The following is an 18,340-nucleotide window of genomic DNA, read 5'->3' on the forward strand; positions in this document are numbered from 1 at the left end:
AGAAGGAAAAAATACTCCAATTAAAACATATTTGTACAGAAATCCTTGTCTTTTTATAAAATGTTTAGGAATATTTGTTAAAAATCAGAAGAAAATATAGGGGCAGCTAGATGGCTCAGGGGATAGAGAACCAGGCCTAGAGACAGGAAGACCTGGGTTCAAATCTGGCCTCAGACACTTCCTAGCTTTATGACCCTGGGCAAGTCACTTAACCCCCATTGCCTACTTCTTAAAGTGGTACTGATTTTAAAAAGGATTTTTTAAAAAGAAGAAAATATAGAGTAAAATCAAAGGAAACATGACAAAGACTTATAGTCAATCTTATATTCTGGAGTATAGCCCATGTAAGACCTTAGAAAAGTATGAGTTTACCAAGTAAGAATAGATTTTGCACAAATGACCATATGACCAAACACTGATGGAGGAAGTCTGAAGATGCAAGGTCATGTTGTGGTTCTATCATTCAATCCCTGGTAAGGGATGACCTGGAGAAGTGCGTAACATGGCAGGAAACTCTTCCTACAGATGTCTACTGGCCCACTAGACCCTTTAGTAGAATCAGGAGGTTATCAGAGGTTGTAAAAGCCACTTCTGAGTGGAGATCAAGCAACTAGAGAGACACTAGAGGACTCCATCGCAGAACAGGGCTGATGGCTAGAGCCCTAACTGGAACTCAGATCCCCCTTTAATTCTTGGCATGGATTCTCCTTTAGAGATAGTGCTGAGCAGGGCTGACCTTAGAGCCAAGAAGCCCTGGGTTCCTCACCTCTAACAATGAACTAGTCTTTATTCCTCCGCACACAGGCAACTTGTGACCTTTCTAAGCCTCCTGATCCCCATTTGTAAGGTGGAGATAATAATACCCACAGAAGTACCCATAATAGTACCCATCTCAAGACTGGGAGACTCAAATGAAATCCTCTATGGAAAGCACTTTCCAAACTCTACACTTCTATAGGCCAGTATAAGTTATGAGACCTCACACTGGCTCACTCTGCAGCATGAAAAATGGATCATGAACTGTATCTAGCATTCCTATAAAGACCGGCATAAGGGATAAAGAAATAATCAAAGGGAGGGACAACTTGGTAAAAGGAAAGAGAGCCTGCATTAGAACCAGGAAGGCAGCCAGATTACAATTTTGACTCTGACATGTCCTAGCCGGGAGTTCTAGGGCTCATCACTCATCCTGCTCTCCCCCACCCCCATTCCCTCCACTTCCACCCCTACCGCCACTCCTGCTAAGAAAATAACTTGGAGAGACTGCAAATTATAGAGGCATTGATAGCAAGTTCTTCACCAAGAGCTCTTCATCCCAATGAAGACAAAGGCTTGGTCAAAAATGGGCCCTAGATTTGTGATGTCACTGGCAGAGGGAACTCTCAGTCTCCCAATGCAGGTAAATATCTACTCTGCAACTTTGGATCTTAAAGAGTTGCTGAGAGCATGAGGAGGCCAATGATTTACCAAAGTTCACAGTGGGACTGGACCCAGGTCTTCCCAACTCTGAGGCCAGCTCTTGATACATCTCATGAAACTGTCTTTGTATTTTTAAATCCTTAGGCAATTGGGGGCCTGGTAAGTGACTTGCCCAGGGTCACACAGCTAGGAAGTGACTGAGATCACATTTGAACCCAGGATCTCCCATCTCTAGGCCTGGCTCTCAATTCACTGATCTACCTATCTGCTCCAATTTTTGTCATTTAAAAATTTTTTTTCTAGCAATGTAATGATCCAGGACAATTCTGAGGGGCTTATGAGAAAGAATGTTATCCACAACTAGGAAAAAAAATGTGGGAGCAGAAATCCAGAAGAAAACATATGATTTATCACATGTTTATATGAGCATATGATTTGGGTTTTTGGTTTTAAAAGATTATTACAAAAATGAATAATATGGAAATGGGTTGAGTGATAATATATGTATAATCCAGTGGAATTGCTTGTCAACTCTGGAAGTGGGGGAAGGAAGAGGGGAGGGAAACAAGAATCATGTAACCATGGAGGAAAATAGTTTTTTAATGAAAAAATATATTTTTTCCTCTAACCTTCAAGATCAAACATGGAGTGGAAAGTATGAGCCCATTTTCAGAAGAAAAGACTGAGTCAACACAAGCCTACTGAAATGGTATTCATTCTTTAAAGACAAACTAAAATACTACCTTGTCTATAAAAGGAACGATTTTTCTATTTCTGGTTTTCAACAATCCTTGTTCTCTCTATTTTCTTAGCAATGGGGAATTACCTAGAGGCCCAAACAGACAACTCCATTTTCACTATTCATCACCACTTTACACACACACACACATTCACAAGATAAAACTAACCTGCTTATAACCATGGCTGTTATGACAGGCTCCCAGCCTGAATGGAGAACAGTCCTTGTAGCTGGATGTTTGGCAGCTATTACAATCCATATGGGAGTCAGAGCCAAGAAAAAGGCACCAACTAAGGGAGCGATGTAATAATATGTCTCTAAAATTTAAAGAGAAAAAGTTCAAAAAGTAATCATGGACTTGAGAAGTAAACACATGGATTGCTATATAAGCCTTAAGAAAACCAGAATTTTAAGTAATCTGAGAGCTTATATTAGGATGAAAGCATTTGGACTATCCCTTGATAACAAGCTGAAATTTACATTGAAATTCTTAATTATGGCAATTCAAATTTTAAAATTCAGTTAGAAACAATGTGTCAGCATCTTTCTCCATCACCAGAACGTAAGAAGTTCTGGGTCATTTCCCCACTCCTGAGCCTGGTGAGTCTTCTGCCCAAAAGAGGGGCCTTACAGATGTTGGAGGAATGAACTTACAAATGCTGGAAACCTGTAATCTTAGGGATTAAATGTAACATAAAAGCTGTCAAGGTGTCAGATTAATTCAGAAAAGAAAACATTAAAATCATTTTAATGGCCCATTACACCAACTTGTATGGGGTAAAAAATAAGAACACAAATATTTACTTCTCTGGTGCCTTTAATTTCATCAAACTGACTTTTCAGCACTAATGCTCACATCATGTTGGTGAGAGAAAGGAAAACCACTGAGAAAGTTCTCAGTAGGGGAAACACATAAATGTCCCCATTTGATGATGACTCTTGGTATGTGGCTCTGCTAAGCTGTCCTGCTTCCCAAGAAAACCTCTCTGCAGTGACATCCCTATTAAATACATTTTCAAATCTCCTTCTTTTACATAATCCTTCTATTTTATGCAATTTTATCAATGATTTTTAAAGGATGAAAAAACAATTTATAGTCAGGATTCAGGGTTCTCCTTGTCCACCTAATTCAGAGAATCACAATATTCAAAGGGACCTCAGAACTCCTATACTCTACTCCCAATCTGAATCACAAACCCTGGTTACAGGTCACTCCATTTTCAGATATCTCTAATCCTTAGAAAACCCTTCATCATACAGAACTAAAATCTGCCTTACCCAAACTTCCACCAATTGGTGCTAGTTCTGTCCTCAGACACCAAACAGAAAGAGCTGAATATACCTCTCACATAACCACTTTCCAAGTATCCGAAAACAGAGATAAATTTCCCAACCCCTGGCCTTTATAATTCCTTTATTCAAAATAAATATCTCCAGTTCCTAGAGATTTTTCCCTTCTCACTCTTTTCTTTCTTTCTTTTTTAATTCTTTTTTTTTAAACCCTTACCTTCCGTCTTGGAGTCAATACTGTGTATTGGCTCCAAGGCAGAAGAGTGGTAAGGGCTAGGCAATGGGGGTCAAGTGACTTGCCCAGGGTCACACAGCTGGGAAGTGGCTGAAGCCAGACTTGAACCTAGGACCTCCCGTCTCTAGGACTGGTTCTCAATCCACTGTGCTACCCAGCTGCCCCCTTCTTTTTTAATTCTTATCTTTTAACTTAGAATCAACAAAGGCAGAAGAATAGTAGGGTTAGGCAATGGGGGTTAAGTGACTTATCCAGGGGGAACATAGCTAGAAGTGTCTGAGGTCATATTTGAACCCAGGACCTCCCATCTCTAGGCCTGGCTCTTAATCCACTGAGCTACCCAACTGCCCCCTCACTCTCTTTTTATAATATAACCCTTACCCTTCTGTCTTAGAATCAATACTAAATATCAGTTCCAAAGCAGAAGAACAGTAAGGACGAGGCAACTGAGGTCAAGTGTCTTGCCCAGGGTCTCACAGGCAGGAAGTGTCTTAGGCCAGATTTGAACACAGGACCTCCCAACTCCAGGCCTGGAGTTCTATACACTGAGACACCTAGCCAGCCCATTCTGCAGTTTCAACTCCATTTACTCCATTATTTTAATGAATCCTTTGGGGCTAGTCTTCTAGAAATGGATATTCACATGGAGGCCTATGAACTTTATATATATATATATATATACATACACACATATATTATACACACATTTATGTGTGTATGTATATAATCTCATTTCAATAAAATTGGTTTCCTTTGTAACCCTCTATTTTTAAAATACATTTAAAAACATTATTCTGAGATAAGACCCACAAACTTCACTGCCAAGGGGGTCCATTTGAAAAAAATTTTAAAGGAAGTTGAGAACTTCTGGTGTAGAAACTATGAACTTGACTTCTGGGCAATTTGAAATGCATGATTAAAGAAATGGTTGATGAATATCAAGAAAAAGAAATAGTTAACTACAAAAAAACCACTATAACTTTATCAAGAACCAGGCAGGCCATAGTAAAAAGAAATGACATGATTTTTTAAAAACAAATTTACAAAACTAACAAATGAAAAGAACATCATAGACAGAGTTCATAAAGATTTCTGAAAATCTTTTGACAATGTATTTAATGTGATTCTTGTGGCTTTTTGATGAGATAATCAAATGGATTCTGGTCTGGTTGGGTGGGCAGACACAAGGAGTCTTTAATGGATAAATGTCAGCATGAAAAACAAATGAATGAATAAATGGTAAGAGCATTTATTAAGCAATCACTACGCATCAGGCTAAGTGCTAAATGCTAGAGAGTCCCTGTCCGAAAGGAGCTTCCCCTCTAGAAGGAGATAAAACACAAAGAGCAGTGAGAACAAGAGGAAGAAGAGAAGGTCAGGAAGTGATGTGGAGGCCCACTTCCAGGCCAAAGAAAAGAAAAGCTCGCCTCTCTGGCCACGTCCAGGCTCTTGTGGGAAGGAGAGGGGAAGAACCCTGAATCTGTGTGGCGTTTTTATCAGTGTCTGGGCAAAGGCCCATCACATTGTCAGACAGCACCAGGCTAGGAGGGATGGCTGACAGAGCTGGTCAGTATCTAACAAGGTCTAGACAGGCTGAGAGCAGTGCTATGGGGCCACTAACCTGACACAAGGATCCACAAGGCCCCCCTGCTTACCTGTTTCCTTTCCTTACTGAAATCCCATGGGACCTACATCTGAATCTGACTCAGGCCACCCTCAGAATGTTGTGAGGCTCCCCCAGCCCAGAGGCACACCTGATGCCTCATAGCAACAACAGGGCTCCGAGTCTGATAAGAAAGGCAACGGGGCTAAACAGAAAGTCTTCTCATTGGGAAGGTAATCAGTCACAAGGCTAAGATGCTGGGAAGCAAGTTACAGATTAGTTTTTAAAAAAAAGATCTGGGGGTTTTAGTAGTCTTGCAAACTCAATCTGAATTACAGGATAAGCTCAACATACAGATTGCTTCTAAGGCAGTACTCAATGATCCGAGTTACTTCCATTCCTTTGATTGGACAGTGTAAGGGGAAAAACCCACCCCCACTGCCTCCTTCACCATCTCCCCATCAAAATCCCAGGCACCTCTTCATTGTCCCCCAGCTGCTCGGCCTGGTTTCTAGGAGCTCTCACCATGGTGCCTCCTTCTAGTACTTCCGGGACCACACCTGCCCCCAGTTCTGTTTCCTTTTGTGTTAATGTTTCCACCATGAGCCCATAAGGTCCCCGAGGGCAGGGACCATCTTTCTTTTTGTTTGTCACTCTGGCACTCAGCACAGGGCCTGGCACAGAGTGGGCATGTATGTAATCAGTGTTCATCCTAGCCTACTCAGATTCTGTGGGACCAGCAGCATACAGTGAAAGGCTTCCTACAACATAGATGGCAAGCTCTCTCCGCTTCTCACTTGACTCCACGTCTTGTTCAAGCTCTCTCGCAGATCCTTCAGAAAGAATCTCCCGGGCAGGTGCAGTGGGGGCTTCCTTTGATGTCTCTGGACATTCCATGAGCCTCCTGGTGCACTTGAGGGATCTCTCCTTTGCTCAGTCCATAGGACCTAATGAGTTCTTTTTCTGGCCTTGTCTCTTTGATCAGTCACTTTGCGCAGGGTTTATTTTTGGAAAGATGCTGGAGCCTACACCAGTCATTCAACAAGCATTAAGATCCTACTGGGGATCTAAAGCAAAATAGTCCATGCCTTCAAGAAGCTCCAATTTACATTTCAGTAAATGCTGCTCCTTGTTCCTTAGTGCTGCCCCCTGAGCTGAAGCAGAAGCCCAAGTTTCTACATGACAATCTGTCAAATACTTGAAGATAACTATCAAGTGTGGCTTGTTCCTCCTTTCTTCCTCTCCTCTCCGTTTGTCTCTCTCTCTCTCTCTCTCTCTCTCTCTCTCTCTCTTCCCCTCCTTTCTCTCCCCCTTCTTCTCTCTTTCCTCCTCCCTTCCCCATCCCTCTCCCCCTTTCGCTCTCTTTCTCTCTTCCTTTCTTTTTAAACCATTATTGCCTCTGTCTTAGAATTGATGCTAAGTATCAGTTCTGAGACAGAAGAGTGGTGGTCAGGGCTAGGTAAAAGGGATTAAGTGACTTGCCCAGGCTACACAGCTAGGGAGTGTCTGAGGCCACATTTGAACCCAGAACTTCTTGTCTCCAGATCTGACTTTCAATCCAGTGAGCCACCTAGCTAACCTCTGCCACCCTTTCATTCCCCTGATTTAACCTCCTCTGGACATGCTCCAGTGCATCAATGATCCTCCTAAAATGCAGCATCCAGAATGGACACAATGCTCCAGTATTTCTGGGATGGGTCTAAGACATTCCCAGACAAGAAAACTGAATCTGTAAATCACTGCTAACTTTGTAAGACCTGAGATAAAAGGGGCATTGAAAACTCAAAGAAAAATCTTGCCTAATTCAATCCAGGCAGTAATCTATCCTAATCTGAAAGGAAAAACTCATCAGCAATCTTAAACATTTAAGGTACTATAAAGAATAAAACCAATGACTAAAGAAACTACTCTTTCAAATCTCAACCCTTTAACACAGAGAAAGGAGTCCACTGCAGCCAGTCATCCTGAATGAATGTTTTTGTTAAATAAGCGAATCTCTTTAATATAATTGAAATGTTCAAGTATTTAAGGCTCACTGAATACTCTAATGAGATAAAAGTTAAGCATAAGGAAAGAACCTTTAGAATTAGTGGGGAAATTCTGCCACAATAGGGCTTGCCAAAGTGTTTTATAATAATTCTGTTCTATTTTAAGAGCCTGTTTCAATGTAACCTTCCAGGTTCCACCAAACAGCATCACAGCATCAAGAACTTGCATATTTATACCTCTACCCAATAGACTAAATGCCCTCAAAATTATTATGGCAACTAAAGAAACATGTTAAACACTGTTCTTCTCAGAGATAAGATTCTTTTATAGATGACTGCACATTAAAAGAGGGGACTAATGGCACAATCCTGCAAGAGATATCATTAACTTCAAACTAACCATGACGATGGCATCAAATGAAAGCACAAAATGGCCTCTTCCTTCTAAATTAAAAGCCTGGCAGACAAGCTCACAGTTAATATAATAATTTGCATTAACTAGAAAGCTCCTTCCGGAACATCGAGGGTGCTAATCAAACTCTGTAGCTTTAAACACATTAACTTCATAATCAATGGATGCAGTCATTATTTTTGCTTAAGCAATTTTCTTTGTGACAAAGACAAATTCAATGGGGAATACAGAAGGGGTTTATTTTTTAAATGGATGCCATGTAAAAATATTTTTATTTTATAATTAATTAATTTAAATGTAATTTATTATTTATTTTTTTAATCATCAAAGGATCTTAATTTTTTTCAAAAGTCTCTCTGCATTTCACTCTTTAACATGATGTAGCATCAGAGGCCCTGGGCTTGGGTTCTAGTGTTTCATCTAGTCTCTGAGTCTCAATTTCTGAACAGGTAAAGAAGAGTATAATAATGCTTGAGATATCCACTCTAATGCTCATTCATTAAGTACCTACTCAAAGCGATCAATATACACTGTGTTAGATTTATAAATACTCCTAGATTTTAACCTGGAAGAGCAGACGTTGGTGCCCTTCTCACAGAGAGCAAAATACAGTCAGGATGTATTGAGAGGGGAAGACAAAGAGCTCCCCTTGGGGAATGGGGAGCCTGAGATACCTGGCCAGGAGGTAGTCTGCGATGTCGGTGTGGAGAGAGACTAGACCTCGACCCTTAGGTCTGGGATCTTCTGTTTTGAGAGCCCCTGAGAACTGATGAGAGAACTGAGAGGAGCGCGTCCGGGACAGAGCCTGGGGAGATATCTCCATCTAGTGGACAGAAGATGTTTGATGCTCCAGGAAAGGAGGGGAGGAAAAGTAGGAAGAAAACCAAGAGAGAAGAGAGGAGTGGGGAGAGGAGAGCTGGAGGGAAGGAATAGTGTCAGGAAGAGTGAGAGAATAGCTGTAACTTTGTAACTCTAAGGCCACACGGTCTAACTGCTGTGATAAAGACAAACTCCAAGATGGGAGTCTCCAAACATAATGCAGTCCACGTTTCTAGGCTTCAAACTGATGTCCATCCCTTGTGCCGTACAGCTCTCTCTGCTTCTCTGACCTGCTGAAAATATTGCCGTGCTATCACTAGACCATTTCATTAAGACCAGAGGATTTCAAGCTGAAGGGTCCTCCCAGAGCTTCATTTGTTACCTTCAAGATTCTGACTAAGAAATGCATTTTTAAAAACCCTTCCCTTCTGTCTTGGAATCAATACTGTGTATTGGTTCTAAGGCAGGAATGTTTTAAGGGCTAGGCATTGGGGGTTAAGTGACTTGCTCAGGGTCTCACAGCTAAGAAGTATCTGAGGCCAAATTTGAACCCAGGACCTCCTTTCTCTGGTCCTGGCTCTCAATTCACTGAGCCACCTAGCTTCCCCTGAGAAAGGTACTGGTAATGAATTAACAAGCCTCCACAAATTTGCTTTTCCTGCATGAATGTCCAAACTGATGGCTATTTAAATCAGTAAAAACCTTTAAAGAACACCACCAAAGTTCTCTTTGCCATTCAACAAAACTGATGTCCTCAGCTTAGTCTAATGTGGAAGGAGATGGAGCTTTAACAATCTCTGTAAAAGAGTGATTCCCAAATGCCATGTAAGATAAATTTAGATTCTTCTTCACACACTGCCACCCTGAGAACAGTACATTAGAGCCATCAAGAACCAGCTCAAGGCTGGCAGTCCCGAAAACCACAGAGGATTGGCTGAAGGCTCATCATCACTTCAGTTAGGCTGATCTTTTTAAGCTGGCCCTTCATAAGTAAACATGCTCAAACAACTTGATTTTTTTTAAAAAATAAGAAAAAAGAAAAATATGTTAACTTTTCAAAGCAGTATATTCCCTAATATGTAATGCAGCTATGCTTCTATCCATGAGTAAAAGAATATGGAACAGGGACAGCTAGATGGTACAGCGGAGTGAGCCTAGGCTTGGAGTTAGAAGGACCTGGGTTCAAACCTGGATTCAGACACTTCCTAGCTCTATGATCCTGGGCAAGTCACTTAGCTCCATTTGCCTAGTCCTTGCCTTTCTGTCTTAGAGTTGTTACTAAGACAGCAAGTAAGGGTTTTTAAAAAAAAGAATATGGAACGATTATTCTCTCTTCCATTCTTACAACCTCTCAAAGCCTGTTTACTCATTTGGCAAACTAAGACTATTCAATGCCTTAAAGCACTTTCTAGTCCTAATTATCTTCTGATTCTGTAGCAAAATGAAGTGACTGTTACTACTGGGAAACAGAAATTGCTGGACTAAATGAATGGCATTTGCCAAAAATATTTAGGATAAAGATAGTAACACTTTATTTGGTCTTACTTTCATTTATTTATTTTAAAACCTTCACTTAACAACTTAGAATCAATACTATATACTGGTTCCAAGGCAGAAGGCCTATGAATGGGGGGTTTAGTGATTTTACATGTTCTCAGCATCAGAGATGCTGGTGCCTCACATCGTATCAGAAATCAGGGGATAGAAGAGTACTCTGAGGAAATATTGGACCAGAAAAGGAGGAATTATACTTTTCCTGGAGCCCAAGCTCACACAAGGTCTCTGCTGACCATGTTACCTTTCCTTTGACTTGAGTTGTGGCTCCATGGCCCCAGTACCTGGCCTCTGACTCCTCTAGACTTCAATCAATTCACTGAACTTCCCCCCACCCCCCAGGCCCAACCAGTTCCCTCACTTGTAAAAGTGAAGTAATTATGCCTTCCTTGGCTGTACCCCAGAGTTCTGAGGGTTGAATGGGGAAATGGAAAGTTCTAGACAAATCCAGAGGCTCAATGTGCCCAGAACAACGTGCTAACTAACCTTCAGGTCCTCCTTCCATGGAGGCTCCAGCAGCTGAGTCAGGACATGGGGCGCCACCTATCGGCCTTCTTGGACAACCGTAACGTCTCTGTGGGGCCTGAGCTTCAATAAGGAACTGGGAGCAACTTCTCCGTGCCTTTATCGATGTGAGAAACTCCTGGAGAGGACCCTTCCACTACCAATGCCTGTCAGCTACAGTTCCCTGACTTATTCTGAGGGGTTTCAAAGGCCACTGAAAGAGGAGGTGCTTGGCCCAGTATTACACAGTGGGCCAGGCTGGAGGCCAACCATCAGCTGCTTAAAAATATAGGCAGTAATGTGATATGGATGGATGGATGGATGGATGGATAGACAGAGAAACAGGGATGGAGATACAGATAGATAGATAGATAGATAGATAGATAGATAGATAGATAGATAGATAGATAGACAGACAGACAGATAGATAGATAGATAGGATAATAGATAAGATGGATGGATGGATGGATGGATGGATGGATAGATAGACAGACAGACAAGAGAGACAGGGATGGAGAGATAGATAGATAGATAGACAAATGGATGACAGATGGATGGGTAGAGAGACAGATGGATGAATAGATAGATGGACAGATGAATGGATAGACAGATAAAAACAGATAGATAGATGACAGATGGGTGGATAAATCGATACAGTGTTTATATATACACACACAGTGGGCCAGGCTTCCTGCAGAGGGGAAGAGGGAGAGTCCTGCAGGTGTGGGTTGGGGGGCCAGCAGAAAGAAAGTACAAGGTGGAATTGGGAGTATCCCATGCAGGAACAGCAAAGAGGCTGGAGTACACAGGTGCCAGGCTGTGGAAGACTACGTTCCAGGGAGTATTTTCAGTTGAAAACACTAATCTAGTTTAGACACTAAAACAATTTGTTTGTTTTATGAGAAGCATGTAAAGAAAGTACCTGGCCCAGGGAATTAGGTGACCAGTCTTTTTGCATGACACCAAATGACAAAGCAGAGAGTAGGGCCCTGGGAGGATCAGCCTACATTATGACCAGCATAGCCCAGATAAGAACAGCAGAGCAGGCCAGAGAAGCAGGCTGAGGGCCTGGAGGTGACATTCAGCATCAAGTCCCTCACTTCTCCACTAAAGCTTCCTAGGTGGGGAGCCCTGGGCTGGGCTCCTGGGTCACCTTCCAGGAGACCAGTAGGCTGGGGAGACACCAAATGACAGAAGGGAGAATCTGATCCATGGAGGCTTCCAAGGGAAGAAGCCCGAAAGAGCAGCTCACCGAAATTCTCTGGGAATGGGAGGCTCCTCTCCAACAGATGACGGATGGGGCCAGTGATTACCTGATCTTAGAAAGCTGGCAGGTCATGGGGCTCTTTTCCAGGCTGCTCCTTACCAGTTATACTGCCTCTCGAAGGAGGAAAGATAAGATCTCCTTAAGTCAGACCGCACAAACCCATCAACTTCATAAGCCTCTGTTTCAGCTCCATTTAATATCAGAACTTTTTTCCCTTAAGCAGTCATGTTATATTCTGAGGTCTGGCCTCAGAGAACTTGAACTGAAAACCCTGCTCAGTTCTTCCTCATTCCCAGCATGAACATGGGGGGCCCCCTCATCTGTAAAATGAGGGAGACATATCAGGTCATGTCTAAGGCCTCTCTGGGGTCTAGAGCCAATGGCCCTTCTTTGCAGTCACACACTTTGCAAAATAATACTTAGGACACTTTGAAAGGTATAAGAAACCAATCCATTATCTTAGTATTGATTTGTTAAACCCACAAAAAGCTATTACAAGACAAGTCAAATTAATGCGCGTATCCAAAGAAAGGTCAAACCGATCTCTGCCCTCAGAGAGCTCCCTGTCTAATGGAGGAGACAACGTAGAAACAGCAAACAAGCTGCATGGACAAGAAATGGATCATCTTGAGCACCAATGTTAATTAAGGGGGATTGAGAAAGGTTTCCATCAATGAGTGGAATTTTAGGAGAAAGGAATAGAGATTTCAAGAATTCTTTCCAACATTAGACATGTTAGGGTAAAAGGAGCAAAACAGTCCCCTTATTTTAGGGAAGAGGTACTTGCTTCTAGTCTATTTTTTCCCCTCAGCTACCATCCAGCCTCCTAAAGCTACTAACTGCCCTGCTCTTATGAGAAATTTTCCACTGGACAAAGACAAGGGAAACAGAAGAAAATCTCTTCAACTGTAACACAGATAGGCTGGCATCTATGCTTCCTGCAATGTTATGAATACACAATTATAATAACCTCTTGCTCTGGCCAGGTAACCCAGTTCTGTAATACAGTCCCCAATCTACGGGCATTCTTTTCTTCTTTAAACAAACAAACCAACAAAACCCTTACCTTCTGTCTTAGAATCAATACTGTGTAGTAAGGAAATAAAGGTAAAGAAGAGTGGTAAGAACCAGGCAATGGGGGTTAAGTGACTTTCCCAGGGTCACCCAGCTAGGAAGTGTCTGAGGCTAGATTTTACCCCAAACCTCCCATCCCTAGGGCTGGTGCTCTATCCACTGAGATACCCAGCTACCCCTTCATTGGGCATTTTTCTCAGGATAACACAAACCTTTTTGAATGTTCTTAATTTCTATTTCCTTTAGATTCTTCCTGTGATGTGAATGACTCTAGGGCACCATGATCGGAGTTGCTGCTGCTGCTGGGTAGCAATGGAGGCATAATATCCTAAACTGGCTGGATCTCCTCCCCAACCTCCAAAGCCCAGGTGACACCATTCCTCCTTTCTAAAGCCTTTCCTCTCCATTTCTAACCTGTCGGGGCCCTTGCTGACCTCATCACATGGCCTGGCTCTCCATCCCTTACAATTCTGAGTTCTCTGAATGCCAGGGAGAATGCCTCTACCTCAGCAGGACAGGGATGAGAAGCTACATTTTGTGTGAGCATCCCTAATTAGGGGGCACAGAGGCATTACACAATAAGCACCCTTGTTTAAACTGAACCACTTGATCAAGTAACATGGGGTTACTGAGTCATTTTCAGTTGTGTTAGCTCTTCGTGTGAGCTTTTCTTAGCTAAGATACTAGACCGGTTTCCCATTTTCTTCTCTAGCTCCTTCTATAGATGAGAAAACTGAGGCAAACAGGGTTAAGTGACTTGCTCAGGGTCACCCAGCTAGGAAGTGGTCTGAGGCTAGACTTGAACTGAGGAAGATGAGACTTTATCTACTGTGTCATCTAGTTATCTTGTTAATATGCATATGTGTGGGAAGTGAGTAATGTGGGTATGCTGTCTTTATTCTGTTCCTTAGATCATGGAAGTAAGGGGTTTTATTTTTAACTGAACCTAAATACATTCTTCCCCTTAATAAATAGATTAGAATTCATTAGTTCAACAATGTAGTGGGGGGAAAGCAGCGCATTTGGAATCTGAGGCCTCCGGGTTAAACTCCAGCATTGCTCCTCATGCCCTGGATGACTTACTTTCTGTGAGCCTCAGGTTCTACAAATGAGAAATGAGAGGACTGTACTAGGAGGTCTCTCAGGTCCCTTCCACCTTGAATCTTAAGATGGGATGATTTAATGAAGAATTTAAAATGAACACCTTAGGTTGCCATTTTTTAAAAACATCACCTGGCATTACTGACTACAGCCAGAAGAACAGCTTAATGAAATGAGATCTCGACCTGCAGAGGGAAGATGGCATTTGCAGTCCTGACTCCCACTTTCTAGTAGCAGGACTGACCTTGGTTACCTGTCTGGGCCTTCGTTTCCTTATCAATGAAATGGGGATCACAATACAATATATTTTTCTATTTTATTTTTTTTTATTTTCAGTTCCAAATTATCCCCTTTCCTCAACCAAAGGTATCAAAGAAAAAGGCAAAAAGCTATCTAAGTACAAAAATACTCATTGTAGCTTTTTTGTGGCAACAAAGAATTGAAAACTGAAGTTATGCCCATCAACTGGTACAATATTTAATTGGGTCAATTAATCACTTATTTAGAACAGTAGGAGTTAATTTTATGAGTTTCTTCCATATGGATATTATTACTGAGACATGATTTTATCTTATTTTGTTTTAAGATACTTACCAAGGCATGCATAAAGACCCTGACTTATCCAGGCTAATATGGCCAGAGTAATGAGGTCTCCAAAACTAGCAGCAATTGGAGTGGCTACATTGTCTGGGTTGATACCAGTCTTCTTTGAGCCAACGATGACACCAACCATGATTATTCCTAAAAGAAATAAGATCAGTTTATTCTTCATATCAGGACTTCTTAGTCTATGATTTAAAAAAAAAAAGCCTCAGTTTCCTAAGGATGCTTGGTAAACTGAAGTATGAGCATTCATCACTGGAGCCAAATCACCAATCTGCCTGGATTAGATACCTTAAAAAAGCAAAAGATATAAAGAAAATGTTTTGGCAAAAATGCCTTCTAACAATTCCAGATGGAGGTCACTGTTGAGATAAACATTTTCTTTCATCCATTATTCCAAAAAAAAATTCAGCGATGAGTTGTCTAGTTGGAGATAGTTACTTTTTAAATCTGGAGAAATGAACTAAATATATACAGAGGCTGAAAAACAACATTCAGATAGAAAATTCAAATTTACTACCACATGTATCTTAGATTTAATATATGCAAGTGCCTCATGGTTCAATATTCTTATTTTAAACCTCAAAAGACAGCAGTAAATTGGAGCAACAAAGAAAAGAAGGCTGTGTTTCCATGTGTGGGCAACCAGGGGAAAAATAGTAAGAAAATTATCTGTTTTTACAGATCTAAATTTTGAATTATTCAGAAAAGGGGAGTAATGATGAATCCTAGTGGGCCAAACACATACAAAGAGCTTTGGAAACTATCTTTTTTTTTTTTAAGATACTTGCCTTGGGGAAATAAATTGTCAGCCAGCATTACAAAGGAGTTCCATCACAGGAGGGTTCAAGAAGAGGCTAAGATTCCATAGAAGGGATTCCTGTTCACATAGGTACAGGTAGGATGAGACACCTCTTAAGTTTCCTTGGTGATGCTGTGACATCTGTTCCTAGAGTCTTTGGTTAGATTTAGTCTAGCTGCACATAGAGTACATTTAATGAATGGCTCCCTAATTACATTTAATAGATGCTAAAGGAATGCCAAGATCAACATCTAACAGGGTTTAAATCTCCTACTCTACTGAGAAAGCAAATTCAATAGCAAGCCCTGAACTTGTAAAGAAGATTCATGTTCAAATCTGGTCTAAGCCTCTCCCCAGCTGGGCCACTCTGGAGAAGTCACTAAGCTTCTCCCATTTTTCAGTTTCATCTATAAATGGGGGTGATCTGAAGGGCACTTATCTCGCAGGGTCAGCATGAGGCATAGGCTATGAACTTAAGTCTTCTTTACTCCAGGCCCAGCACTCTATCCACTATGCCACAGAGAAGTCTAAATATGAACTATTACTATTCTTGACTACTTCCTAATTCAGTAATTATAGGAAATCTATAATAAGGGCAACTAGGCAGCACAGTGACTAGAGCACTAGGCCTGGAGGCAGAAAGACTCATCTTTGTGAGTTCAAATTCAGCCTCAGTCACTTAATAGATGTGTGATCATTTCACCCTGTTTATCTCCATTTCCTCATGTATAAATGAGCTGGAGAAGGAAATAGCCAACCACTCCAGTCTCTGCCAAGCAAGTCCCAAATGGAGTCACAAAGAGTGGGACATCCTAAACCAAAGGAACAACAATGGGGAGAATAATAGCATCTACCCCATATAGGATTGCTACAAGGAGCAAATGAGACAAAATATAGAAATTGCTTTATAAATCTTAAAGTACGATGTAACTGTAACTAATATCATTATTGTTATACAACATGGCTATCCCATCCCCACTTTAATCCTGAATTCTTCAATCATATCCCTTTTGCTGCTTCTCAAGCATATAGCATTCTTGGAAACATGCTGGATTGAAAGGCAAAATACTGAAGTAACCAGGAGTACAGCCCAGCTTGCCCCCACAACTGCTCCAACAATGATCTAAGAAGGACATCAGACCAAGGAGTGCCTGGGAAATCAAAGTAGAAACTCTAGGCTCAGGGAAAAAAGGAGAAAATATAGTTTCTCATCTTTCCAGCCCAAGATAATAAATTCAACCTATAGGTAAGTGACCAGGGTAGGATCACAGATTTAGTATCTAGAGCTCCAAGCTAGGCCAGCTATGAAGAGATGCCCAGAATTGATCTTGGATTTGTGTTCTATCACCCCAGCCACAAGCTGGAGCCTTGGAGTCTCTTAGAAAGGACAAAAGTTCAGGCTCTGTGCTCTGAGCCTAAGCTAGGCGTTTCCATATTGGCTCAGTCTCCTACTCAGAATAATAGCCCAGTTTTTTGAGGGAATTTAAAATGAAATTATAAATCAAGAATGCAAGAGAAAAAAACTGGAAAAGAAATGAGGGTTATGGAAGAAAGACTCAAAAAGAAATTTACAATTTAACACCAGAGGTTCAAAACTTACTAAAGCAAAAGGCTCCTTTAAAACTAGAATAGAGGGAAAAAAATTGTAATAAAATAAATTTTAAATTACTGGACTATCTGAAAGTTGGAATGGGGAAAAAAGAATAGTGAGAATAAAGAAAAGTGGGAAGAGGAAGAGAATACCTAGGAAAAAGGGGGAAGAAGTGGTGGAAGGTTTAACATATAATTGGGGGAATACATGTACAAATCTAAACAAATGAGGGCAAGGGTAAGAATCATTTGAACTTCACCTTTATCTGAAATGGACGTGGGAAATAGATTAAGTAAAGATGACTTAAAAATAATTGAGTTACCCCCAAACCCAGAAAAGGGCCTAATTATCATCTTTCAAGAAATCATCAAAGAAAGTACCCATAACTCTTAGAACCAGAAGGTAAAAGTGAAAATAAGAAAAAAAATTCTACTAGTTACCTTCTGAAAGAAATTTCTCCTCACCCTTGACTTTGACTTTTCACATTCCTTCCATCTTCTTAATATCACAGAAACTTGGATCTCTCCAGAAGACACTGCACCCCTGGTCAGCCTCTACAGTGCTGGGTGAGTGACCCTCTCAAGTCCCTCAACACTGATGTAGAAGGAACTGGTGTAACTCCTTGCTTCCCTGGACCTCTTCCAGACCTTTACTTTGACAACATCAATCAGCAACCTTTTGTCTTTTAAGATTTACTCCCTCCATCAACATCACCTGATCTAGACCTTGACTGGACATCTTTCCACTCTCTAAGGATTCAGTAACTGGCTCAAAGTCTCTCTCTCCAACCCAAAACCTACCCTCAGTTTACAGGCAATCATTAGATTAACTCCTACCCCCTCAAAAGACGGGGCCTCCCAGTTTCTCCGGCCCTTCGCTGCCCTCAGGAATGATTGAGTTCTACCCCTTACCATCACCACTAACTGAACCAACTCCTTGACCTCAAACTCAGAAATGCCCTTCTCTAAACACAACCACCTGTCTTTCCTCATGACTGACATGGCATTCCTCTTTCCAGAATTATCAGTGCTCGGTTAGCTTCTCCCTGACTGTGGAGGTACTCCAAGGCTCTATCCAAGGCCTTCTCTTCTTCACTCTTTCTGAATGGTCTCATGAGCTCCCAAGGGTTCAATTATCTTTATGCAGATAATTCCTAGGTGGAGATAGCCAGTCCCAGGCATACTCTTGAACTCCAGTCTCACATCCCCAACTGCCTATTGGGCCATCTGAACTGGAAGACTCCAAGTTCTTCAAATTCAGTATGTCCAAAATGGAACTAAATCTCTTTTCCCACTAAAACTATGTTCCCTCCAAACTTCCCCTAACTCCTCTCCAAGGA

General features: G+C 41.4%; 1 protein-coding gene across 3 annotated transcripts in view; it reads right to left on the reverse strand.

The window, feature by feature from the left end:
* Positions 1-18,340, reverse strand: part of SLC41A2 (solute carrier family 41 member 2) — a 139,138-nt gene that overhangs the window by 52,917 nt on the left and 67,881 nt on the right. For all 3 annotated transcript variants that reach the window (XM_007503355.3, XM_007503356.3, XM_056798790.1), the window contains exons 6-7: positions 14,600-14,746; positions 2,328-2,475 (exon numbers count right to left, since the gene is read on the reverse strand). In XM_007503355.3, the coding sequence (XP_007503417.1) occupies positions 2,328-2,475; positions 14,600-14,746 (295 nt within the window). The remainder of the gene's footprint in view (positions 1-2,327; positions 2,476-14,599; positions 14,747-18,340) is intronic.

Source organism: Monodelphis domestica, chromosome 5 (assembly GCF_027887165.1).
Source record: "Monodelphis domestica isolate mMonDom1 chromosome 5, mMonDom1.pri, whole genome shotgun sequence".
NCBI classification, from domain to species: domain Eukaryota; kingdom Metazoa; phylum Chordata; class Mammalia; order Didelphimorphia; family Didelphidae; genus Monodelphis; species Monodelphis domestica.